Consider the following 12,236-nt stretch of genomic DNA (forward strand, 5'->3'; position numbering starts at 1 on the left):
AGACAAGCTCACTGCCTATAATCTCGTCTTCTCACCTGAATATGTTTTGTCAGGTCACTGATTTTTGACCAAAAACATGTTTTGTGTTAGCTGTCTGAATTTTGATCGTTTTTTTCTGAATTTTTCAAAGTGTTTAATCAGTTTACTTTATGAACTTTGTGTTCAAACGTTCAATGCAATTACAAATAAATTGATAAAAACTGTAATAAACCAGTTTTAGACATTAAATTCATAAAAGTTTGTTTGATAATTATATACATTAGCATTTTCATCAGTCCGAAGCTGGTTCCAGTTTATTATATGACCATTATGATGAATGTGTGCTCTCATATATCTACTTTGACTTTGTAATTCACGACCTACTCATCATGCAGGAAAATTATGAAACAGTATAATGAACCATTATGTAAATTTAGCATAAGCCCTCAGGCTAGTACTGTATTGCTTTTATAGCATTGTTGCTGATAAGTAATGCCAACCTGTTTTGTAAACGGTTTTAGTATAAGGCAATGCTATAATGCAGTGTTAACCAAACTAATTCACGTTAATGAAGCTATTGGAACAGTGCATATGGATAACTGGCAATGTACAAGACAAGATTTTACTTTAATCCTGGGATTTTATTTTAGTCCAGCGAGAGTTTATCAGATAGTAACCAGTCCTAGTTAGTAATACTAACGCTTTCAGTAATTCTATTATTACGACAAGGTGTAAACTTCTGTGCATTAACTATTGTTTATGAAAAGTAAGGTTTTATTTCTAATGAACTTGAATTATTAGAGTTAGATTAATTAACGATTTTAAGTCTGTTGAAGTAAACTTTTCATTTGAAGCAATGGAATTCAACTACACTCATTCGTCTGAAACTTTAAACAAATTGAATGAGTAAGTTTTACATTACACAAAATTGTCGTTGCTTATGATTAGGTTTGCTTCGATTATTGTATGTTCTATAATCGAAAAAGACCTTTATATGGGTTAATGTCTCTCGAACCTAAAATTGTGAGCCAAAAAGCAAAAGGTTTTCCCACTTCAGTTGTTCTTGAAGCACGGTATGCACTGCTGTTCGTTTTGTGGCTAAAGAAGGACAAAAAGAACAAAAAATGATGCTTTAAAATGAATTATCTCGTTGAAAAAACCGCAAGTGCTAAAAATAAGCAAGTTGTTAAAGTATGTGATGTTATAAGTGTGATGGGTTAAGAGGGTATTACAAAACCATACATAAAATCATACGATTTAAGTCACGATCTCATAATTTGCAGGAATTAATTGATTGTGTGTTTGTAATGAATACAAACCATATCTATTGCTCCAGACTAAAACAGCCAAAAGTTTGTGTTCAATTCAAGCATTTTTAGGTGTAAATCACGCTAAAGACAGTTGTGACTGTATGACAACCAAAAACCAATTTAAACAGCAATACAGCAATTAAAAACATTTTAAGCAAGCAATAAGGAAACAATTTTTTTAATTTAATTATCGCTAACATCATAATAAAACATAATCATAAACTATGAAAACTCACACAGTGCACTAGACTGACATTTTTGCTAGTCATACAATTTATTTATGCCTTTAATCTCATTGGTGAAGTTGTGCGGATAAGAAGACAATAACAATTGAAATAGACGTCACATACATACTGCTTTACATATGTTTTTTACTATATTGTTTTATGTTGTTGTCATAAGAGTGATGATTGTTACGTGACTCTGTGTTATATGAGTTTATATCGATAACCAGATTTATGAGTTTGTTATTATCAAAGTTGTTTTAAATATTTAATGATCTGCATTTCATTAAGGGAAAGAAAAACGAACAAAGGCTGTGATTTCACAATAAAAGCTGAAGGAGAAAAATTCCTTGTTCACAAATGTGTAGTCGGTTCATTTTCAGAATATTTCAGGGCAATGTTCACCGTAAAGGTAAAAATTAACGACTTAAAGTCAGTGATGATTTTTCATTGCTGGAGCTTAGCTACCACATTTATTTTAGCGCTTTGTTCCATAGTGGCTTTTTCTGTTTCTACTTGTTTGTGACAAGGCCCACATTGTGAAGTGTTACAAACATCATGAAATATGAGCAAGTGTTTATGAGTTAGCCAAGGGCATTGTAGCAGTAGCCCAGTAGCATAAGTGCTTTTAAATGCTTACTTGCCACAATCTTTTTTACTACTTAATGACAATCAATGCTGCTATTGTTCAAGTAACAGCCAGTAATAACTTCTGTATGTGTACTTCTTGTAGGCTTGCCTCCGTAATGACAAGTTTTAAAAATAGAAGTAATCGACAGAGAGAGTTTAATCCAAATTTTATGTCTTTGGAACTTTTTTATTGGTTCGCGTGCGCCCCTAACATTTTTGCATCAGTGCTTCCAACAGTTTCATATTTTGAAAAGGCATGCTTCATTTATAATTGTTGCGGTATCAATGGGTTGGTATTGTCTTATTGAACCAAAAAATTTGCAGCTTGTTTAAAAAATTAATCCGTTAAACTAAACAACAACTTGCTTGCCACCGCAACTTTGAAAGGTACCACAAATGCAAAAGATACACAGTTTAAGTATATATAACGCGCAAAGATCCTTACACCCATCGAGGTGTGAGTTGACTACATGCCTTTGGGTAATTGGGCACTTAGGTAATTAGCACTTGTAGTACAGTGCATTACCCTGTGGCAGTACAGCATATTTCCAATTTTACGATCTTAAAAAGATATCGAAAACTAGAATATGTAGAAAATGTACCTTATCCAAATATAGTCAATTACATTCACAAATAAAAAGTTGGATAAGAATATCTCTCAGACTTATTGTATTCCTTGAAAAGTCCAACGGTACCAGGTAGTGGGGTACATGTACTCCACTTGCAGAACCCCTGGTTTAAACTGGTAGATGGCATTAAGTTTTTACATTACAGCATCATCATGAAATAAACTATCAATTCTAACACTGTTTGTGATATGCTTTTTTATAGATGAAAGAAAGTTACTTAAACGAAGGAATTGTGAAAGACGTTAGTGGTCCAACAATGGCATCCATTCTTGACTTCATGTACACTTCAAATACAATTCTCACTCATAACAACGTATATGATGTACTGGATGCATCAGAATATCTTTTGATTTCAAGTTGGTATTATATAATGACTGAATTGTGTATTACGTACCTTGATTCAATATTATTTTTATCGAGTGTTAACTTCATACCCACTTCATGCATAATTCTTCATCTTGAGTATGTACTGGATGCATTAGACTACTTTTGCATTCCAGACCAGTATCCAATGATAGCTGTGGTGCATATTTGCTTAAGCATTAAATTTAAAACCTGTACCACTTGTTACTTTAATGTTTTGCTTGTTGATGAGTTTATTGTATGTGTCAACTGACAGACTAAACAGTATTTGAGCAAGCCTTCTTTCGATGATGGCATATCGATTGAAAGTAAATCTACAATTCGATTGATCAAATAAACTGAAACCAAATTTTTATTCAGCTTTAATAGAATACTGTGCGAAATTCTTCATGAAGTCTATGAATGGAGAAAATTGTTTGAAAATTCGGTCTTATTCAAACCGATACAACATAGATGTTGTTCAAGCAGCTGAAACTTTCATTTCTAAAAATCTGGGAGCAGTTTTGAAAAGTTTTCATTTTCTTCAGCTCAATTTGGATGATGTCAAAGCTTTGTTAAAATTGGAAAATTATGAAGTACGCTCAGAAATAGAAAATGTTTGTATAACAATGAAATAAAAAAATGTGTTAATGTATTTGGAGTTACTTCGCTGAATTGTATTTTGTTGCTTTTATGCTTGAAAAAAGTAAATATTTTTCATTGTAAATAAATAGTAAACGAGTTAATATATACCACTTGTACAGTTAAGTGTGATTATTAAGAGATGACACTAATTAAAAGTTTACATAATTTGTTTCAGGATTTGATTGATGAGGACAAGTTTAAAAGTGTTGCCGATTGGACAAAATATGACAATAATGCAAGAAGAAAACACTTTTATGATTTGTTTCAACTTATTCAACTGGATTATTTATCCAAAACTTTTTTGGTGGACGTTGTTTACGTAGAGGTAATTTGTTACTGTTTACAAATCACTCAAAAAGTGTAGAGTTATCAACATCATATTTATAAAATAACTTGCTTTGAACTTAAACTTATTATCATTATTGAAAACGATATAATATTTTTTACACAACTTAGGTAGAAAAATCTTTTTTTATATTTAATTTATCGGTTTCTTTACAATGTGTTTTTGTGAAAACATATCTCCGGTGACCATCTAAATACACCTCTGGTAATTATTACATGTTTAATTACGGAGGGATGAGCATTCTGGAATATCCAAACTAATTTAATTCCTACGAAATATATGGTTTTACTGCATACATATTTACCGTACCAGTGGGGTTACATTAAGTTATGACATAACTGTCCTTCTTTCGATCTTCGAGTTGAACAAACCTAACCTAATTTGCACTGCACATTAGAAATTAGTTCGTGATTCCGTGGATTGTATGAATAAACTTCTAACATCACTCATTTCTCGAATTTCTCTCGCTTCAGCTTGTAAAGAAAAATCCGGTGAGAACAGAAAAAACTTTTTTATTAAAGTTTTCTTGCTATTCAAATATTTACGTTTTCAAACATTTGTATTCATGATTTCAAAATGTAGTGCTTTCTTGTGAACTAACATTTTGAATCGTTTGTCTACAAAGTGTGAATGCTTATGGGGAAAAGCTTTCTGAAACCCTCTTAGTAAATATAGTGAAATGCATAGTAGCATTGTATAACGCTTTAATCAATAACTGAAATGTAAATTTTGTTTAGGAATGAAAGAACACTGCAGAAAAATTGTTAAGGTGTTTCCCAACGCAGCAAGTTGTTTGAAACGCCAGTCTTCTTCAAAACAAAATAGCACAGATCATCAAAGTCCAGGAGGGGCGTATTTTCTTCAGTTTGGTGTTGATGATGTCATGGTTATGCTTCAATCAAAAAGTGATAAAGTAAGCAGATTATTTTAAGATTTAAATGTTTTTTCCTGGCAGTGATCTATGAGAAGTGCTAATAGATGTATAGTAAAGTAGTTACTAAGGCGATTTTTGAATGAACAGTTTCATTCACATCAACGTTATGTGAAATTTTTATGTACAAATGTGCAAAACTATAGAAAATTCCCCAAGATTTGGTTGAAGAGGACAAGTACAAGAATGCAGTTGCGTGGACAAGACATAATTTAACTGAACGAAGAAAAAATTTCAGTGATTTGTTTCATCTCATTCAACCCAACTATTTGTCAATGAAATTCCTAACTGATGTTGTTCACAAAGAAGTAAGATTAACAGAGTAAAACTTTTTCATATGATATTTGTGGTTTTCTATTGATCAATCTAAATGAATTTTACATCCAGACAACATCCTGGATAGAAATTATGAATAAGAATATTTTGCAGGAACTGATTAGCCAATCAACTGACTGTATGAGCTTATTGGTAACTTCGTTATTTTGCCGAATATCAGAATTAACTTACAAAAAACAAAAACGTGAGTGAAAGTGGTTTTTAAATTTTTGACTTTGTATAAAATATAAAAATATGAGATTTTTTTCAAAACTTCATTACGCGTAACAGTGACATTACGATAACATTTTGTTGTTTGTGGGTAACATTTTTTTGCTAAACAATTTTTTTGGAACATGGCAAAAGTGAAACAATAAAGTTTACAGATGTATGTTTGTTAAATATATTGAAATGATTTAGCCTTTACTTTCAGGTTTTGAAAAGCTTTTACTTTCAAGTCAATTCAATAAGATACAGATTGTTGTTATTGTGGTGAAATTTCTTAAAACGTTTAATCACATTAGAACAAGGAGCAATTTTTAAGAAGTAATAATAATATGATCGATTCATATCTGTTCATCTATGTACAGCTCAGTCTGATGAGATAATTGTCATTGGTGGATTTTATTGCTTACAAAATATTGCCAAGTTCAACACCAAGACAAAGCAGTGGAGTGACATGCCGGTATGTTTGCTTTATTCATTGTTTAGAACAAAGAAATGTGATTTTAGTTTGTGGACATATTTCATTGTGTCATGACTCATGACCTTCAAAAAATGTGTTTAAAGCAAAATAAGTCCGACTATATAGAATTCGCCCACTTCAACATCGCAGGAAAATTGTATGTGTGCTTTGTCAGCAGCACTTGACAGGCTTTGTACCTAAACGTTTTCAAACCTCGGTCTGTTAATTACTGCATATCTAGTATTTGGTTGTTATTCTTAGTATATATACTTCAGTTGTTGTTGACTTTATGCAATGATGATTCGTCGTACAGAATACTAACATTGCTCGGATGTATCCATCTGCTGTAAATTACAATCAACAAATTTTATTGATGGGTGGTTGCGATCATGACACTTCCTTTAACTCTGTTGAGATGTTGAATTTAAGTGACGAGAAACCAATGTGGGATAGCAACTTGCCTTCTATGGGGGAAAAGCGACATTCTTTTGCATCAGCGTTATTGAATGGTAAGATATTATGACGTCATACCATTGAAAATGCAACTTTAAACAGATGCTCTTTTTAGCTTAAACTTTCTTATGTGCTTCATAATGTAGTTTAGAATATAGTAGAATATTTACTATAGTTTAGAATATTTACTATAGTTTAGAATATTTCTTAATGTATAAACAAAACTGGATTTATGGTCTTACCATTTAATTCAAGTAGCGAACCACCAATGTTTCTACATGAACATTCTTGGACCATCGCCTCTCCCACTACCTCTTTATTTTTGCATCTTTTATTCTCTTTGAGTTCTACCTTCTGATGAATCCGTAGTAAGAACCTACTTAGTGTAGATGGTGAATCTTGCACTCGAGCAGCTTATGTGAACGCGTACTTAGTTTTAATAGCTTTGTGCAGTGTGTCTTAGAGCCCTGCACGGGCACTTGTTCTGCCTACACTCGCACTGCCCCACATGACCTTATCCGCATTTAAGTTTCTGTGCCCACTTCCAACCCACACATGTGCTGGTATATTTGCTGACGGGCGTGTGCAGGTTTAAAATTTAACATTTTAAGTTTGCCACTGGTTCTTGGTATTTGTTACAATCATTTTCACAAAATGAAACAATCTTTTCAAATAAATGAAAGTAAATTTGCTATATACTTGCGCAATTTCTTACAGAAGTTGCTAGTTGAAGTTGTTGGTATAAAGTCTGTTACTACTAATGCCAGCTTTTGTTATCAGCCGGGATGAATAATCTTGTAAAAATCAATGTGAAGAATCCTGATAAATTATGTCCTTTCCACTGCAACTAGAAGTTGTAACAAAACAACAAAAGAAGGGAGACAACGTTTGACCTTCATCACTGTTTAAGGCAATAGCTCAGCACATTATAATAAACTGCATTTAAACGAAATAATCAAATAATTTTTGCATCATGGCAGGATGCGACAAAAAGTTTCCTGTGTAAGTTTTTACCAGTTTGCCTCTTGTAGGTCTTGTTTATTGCACTGGTGGTTGGAATGGAACTGGTCCCGTCTCATCATGTGAAAGCTACAACCCTGAAAAAAAGAAATGGTCTGTAAAAAGTGACATGAATAAGAAGCGACAAAACCATGCATTAGTCAGCGCTCGTGGTAAGTTTGATACTTAAACGTTTTAAAGAAAACTTTTGTCATATTCAATGATAATGAGCTCTTTTTTGAAGTCCATTTCGCACACTCAGCTATTTTTCGTGCATACAATTTTTTCTAATCACTTACTATCTCTACACAAAATTTTCTTCCGGATTGATTTTAAGATTGTCATTTAAACTTCCTTAACCATAGTCTGAGAGCTTGCAATTAAAAGTGTTTCATCGTTCAGTACCGAAGGTTTGACGACCCATTTTAAGTAGTTGTTCCAGTTTAATTAGTTAATTAAGAAATATCACTCGGTCAGTCGTGTCGTTGTAGGAGCGTCAGATTACTCCAAATCTACCATTTTATATCCGTCACTACTGTTTTATCACAGTTATTCAACAGCATGAACTTATAAATATTTGTATCACTGATAATGTTTAGCATTAATTTGTTGTGAACCTCGTTGATCAATACATTTGGTTTTCAGCGTCGTTAAACATACTCAAAGCATTGTTCAAAGAAATACTCCATTTTTCAGAACATAGCGCGTGAAAGACCGATACTATTTCTAAGCATTCAAAAATGAATCAGACTAACTGAAAATAAAGTTGCATTTAGTATTTAAGGTGAAAAGGAGAAACAAGTTGTGCTAGCTAAAACAGTGTTTCTTCTAAAATATTTCATCTCGTCATTGCAAAGGATTTGACTTTTCCTTCATAAAGTAAAGTGGAGAAGTAACCATGCTTGAATTTGAAGACCTACTGACATGTTTGATTGATTGATGGTTTATTTTGAAAGGTTTGCTTTACGCACTTGGAGGATTGGATGATACTTGTCGCACACTAAACACAGCAGAATGTTATGACCCACAAATTGCAAAGTGGGAATATATTCCACCAATGAAAACTCATAGATTTCATTTAACTGCTGTTGTATTAAACAACGAAATATACGCGATAGGTGAGTCTTGCTGCAAGTGCAAATATCTTTCAAACGTTTAAGGAGATTTATGACATGTCATGTTCTTTAAATGAATTAAATCAGGTGGATGTGCTGGTTCAAAGAACCTCTCTTCTGTTGAAAAATACAACCTGGACTCAAAAACTTGGATTGATGTTCCATCTATGAATGAACGAAGACCTAGTGGATCAGCTTGTGTAGTGGATGGCCTTATATGGGTGTTTGGAGGGTGAATATAAAACGTTTTATCATATTTTCATAACGTTTAAGATTAACTTGAATGGTTATAAGCTACGGTTTGGTAGAGTTGGCATTGCCTTTTGTTTAAAAATCTAGTTCATACGATTTAAAGGTTTCCTGACAAAACAATTGAAGTCTATGATCCAGCCACCAGAAAATGGCGATTGTCAACCAAGATGGACAGACATCGATGTCATCCTCGCGTCCTTTCTATCTAATGTTGTGTTTGTTGTTTTGCTGATTTCTGGGTCTCTTGAAAGAGGACGAAAAAGGCTCAATGTTTGTGGAGCTGCTCAAAGTAATGTCTTCCATATTCAGCTGCAGTGTTGTTGAACGATTGTACTTAGACATCAATGATGTCAGGCGTCAACAAGGGAAACTCCTTATTTGTTGCTAAAAGTCCCGGTTAGAGCGGCAGACGTTGCTTTGTATATATGTAAAATGCAGGAATATGTCGCTAGGGGGCGTGACGAGAAGATGTCAGCTCTTTTTCTGATTGGAATGTGTAATAAACTATATTGTGATTGTGATAACTTTTAGAAAATTTATTAAAATCTTTGTCATGTAACATGTTTAACGTAGGTAAGTTAAAATATTTTTAAGAATATTTTTATTGTTTTAAATTATTATATTTTTCAATCAAATTGCTTTTATATTGTGAATATAGCAAAGAACATGCTAAAGGTACCGGATGGTTGGTTGGAGTTCACCGGTCGTGTCATGCTCTCAACTAACATCGAATCGAGTTAAACCGATGTTGCTTATTTGCACGTCGGTAGGCGCCGGTGAAGCTAAAGCAGAACAGAGTTAGTCTTATGGTATAGGGCGAATAACACATTTCATGATAAGTTCAATGCAATGCTTCCCACCTGTTCCCACCATAAGCAAGTCTCCCTTCTGTAAAATCGATGAATCGCTTTCACTCACACCGTACAAATAGGAGAGTTAGGTTAGAAAATGTAAATGAAATGGTTGTAAAATGAAATGTACGTATCCTATAAACGATGAAATGCACAAACTACCAGGTCGTTAAACGTTACAAACTTATATATATATATATTGGTTATACAAACTAAACCAATAACCTGCTCATCGTTTTGCCTGTAATATCCTGTCTCAAACAAAATCTACGAAGACCTGTAATGGAATGGTTGGTTTATGGTTGTTGAACTTGACTGGTTCAGCCACTCCAATACAATGTTTGATTGTCTAATTGTTTATTGCGCTCGATGATATATGAGTCTCATAATCTCAAGGTCGTGAGTTCGATCCTCACTCGGGGCACCACGCTTGTAATGGAATGGTTGGTTTATGGTTGTTGAACTTGACTGGTTCAGCCTCTCCAATACAATGTTTGATTGTTTATTGCGCTCGATGATATATGAGTCTCATGAGGTCGTTGTCTGCTTTTGTCAATCTTGGACTTAATTGTTCACCTTGATGAATTATTGTCTTGTGAAAGTGACAACAAAGTTGTCTGACTTGATACTGAACTTCTTCAAATTAAATTCACAATTGTTACACAAGCATGACAACTGTATATACTGATTATATTGAAGCTTCTTTGAACGAATACATTTAGATAAAACATTGACATAGCAGCAATAGCATAAAGACGTCCATGTTGCAGCGTTGATCTTAGTAGAATTAATGCATTGAACAACTGTGTATAGTAATAATACTAATGCACGCAAGATAGGCAGCCACGACATTTATGTCACAACTCAAAACAAAAAATAGGAAGTTATCGGTATAACATTTATATCACATTTCGTAATGCCGATTTCTGTAAACAAGTATTCTATGTGGCATTCGATTTGCAGGCTATCATCACAGACCTTTCACTAAATAACAGCGCTTTTCGATTCGATCAGCGCGATTCGATTTCCGACATTAACCACGGACACGATCAAACGATAGAACACAGGATAGAACACAAGTCATATTTACGAGTTCAAATAGCGATTTACGGATTGAACTGCATTGCTGCAGTGAACATTTATTTTAGTATTTCATGCAAACTGTGTACCAGGAGTAGGTCTGGTGTGTATTTTATACATTTAATTTTCGTCTTCTTAAAACTTACCACTTTTCCGTGACTGCCGTTCTCACTATGCCACCGGTTGCAAGGCTTGGCACTTGTCATGCGGTGGCAATCAAAGATTTGCTGACAATCCATTATTTTATGGGTTCGTGAGCGTCCGTAAAGTAACTTACTCAAGATTTGATATATATTTGTATAGAGAAATATGGTACAGTGCGCAAGTTCAAAATTGCATGTACAAAGATAGTTTTGCAGAGAATAGCTATCCAAGTCAGCGAGAGGCAACGTAGAGGGGGTTCGAGATGACGCTACCCAGGGACAGTCACTTAATCCGACAATTCGATACGTGGTAAGTGGTTGCCACAAACAAGATAAACTATACCTTATAATCTCAAAACACATGGTATCATAATCCTGAAAGTGAACCAAAAACCGTCTTTTCTTGATGGAAAGCCGACCTTGATTAAAAATCGCAACTAACTATGCTAAAGTATTTCTCTATTGAAAGTTGTTCACACACATAAGCTTCTGCGAAAAGAACTCTCTTTGTGATACTGTATCGATAAGTCGTTTAATATACAGAAGCCGACCTCCATTAGAAACTTCACAAAATAGTGAAAACTATAAAATAGTAGTAGCCTTACACTATTTGTCTTTAGATAGCCTTAACTTTCTTTAAGGGTTGAAACAATTAAAGCTTTTACTTTTATGTTTTTTAAAAATGTTTGAGGACAACTTTACTTCTTGCAACGTTTCGAACTTCCAACAATTATGTAATTAATGACTTGCCAACAATCGAACGTTTTTTACATAGTGTAATATGATGTTTATTTTGTGGTTGTAAAAAGCGAAGTCCCACAAGCAAAACTGAATTTTCAGCAGTTTTGGAGCTTCTGTGGATTAATAACAATTATGGTTAGTTAAGGATTAAGAAAGGGCCGTACACTAAGGTCTTCAGCGTACGAAGTACACTATACCTTGCCATATGTTTAGCATTGAATTATCACGAATTTTTTACTTATTTTGTCGCGAGTGGAAGTGTAACCATATAAAACCGGCTGATAGGTGGTGTTTGACCCGAGTGTGTAGGCTACTAATAGTATCCAGACTTTGGAAAAGTTGTATTCAAGAACTGCTTTTCCTGAGCCTCATTGCCGCACTTATTGTTGATTCAAAGGTTGAAAAAGTCTAAATTTTTACACATTACTGTGTAATTGCGTGCGTATTCCCATTTCGTCTGAGCATTTTTGGGAACCGCACTGGTCATTTTTGGACTATGAACATAGTCTACAAGGCCATAGTGAAAAGTGTGGAATCTGAACGCCTAAGATTCATCAAAATAAACG

General features: G+C 33.8%; 2 protein-coding genes across 2 annotated transcripts in view; both read left to right on the forward strand.

Moving 5' to 3' along the window:
* The window catches only part of LOC143459614 (kelch-like protein 12), an 88,042-nt gene that overhangs the window by 14,335 nt on the left and 61,471 nt on the right, over window positions 1-12,236 (forward strand). The gene's annotated exons all lie outside the window — the stretch shown is intronic.
* On the forward strand, window positions 757-9,446 carry LOC143458853 (uncharacterized). Its single transcript, XM_076955730.1, has 15 exons — window positions 757-885; window positions 1,805-1,925; window positions 2,975-3,128; window positions 3,496-3,710; window positions 3,935-4,084; window positions 4,503-4,596; window positions 4,843-5,018; window positions 5,183-5,344; window positions 5,466-5,556; window positions 5,942-6,036; window positions 6,350-6,545; window positions 7,521-7,661; window positions 8,445-8,606; window positions 8,691-8,835; window positions 8,959-9,446. Exons 1-15 carry the CDS (start codon window positions 836-838, stop codon window positions 9,062-9,064), a joined length of 2,058 nt encoding a protein of 685 aa, XP_076811845.1. The 5' UTR covers window positions 757-835; the 3' UTR covers window positions 9,065-9,446.

Source organism: Clavelina lepadiformis, chromosome 5, assembly GCF_947623445.1.
Source record: "Clavelina lepadiformis chromosome 5, kaClaLepa1.1, whole genome shotgun sequence".
Taxonomy (NCBI): Eukaryota; Metazoa; Chordata; class Ascidiacea; order Aplousobranchia; family Clavelinidae; genus Clavelina; species Clavelina lepadiformis.

Coding starts and splice junctions, on each gene's coding strand:
- LOC143458853 (XM_076955730.1), top strand. CDS start 836: ATGGAATTCAACTACACTCATTCGTCTGAAACTTTAAACAAATTGAAT. Junction 4,597..4,842: donor AGCTTGTAAAGAAAAATCCG/GTGAGAACAGAA, acceptor AATTTTGTTTAG/GAATGAAAGAACACTGCAGA. Junction 7,662..8,444: donor TGCATTAGTCAGCGCTCGTG/GTAAGTTTGATA, acceptor TTATTTTGAAAG/GTTTGCTTTACGCACTTGGA.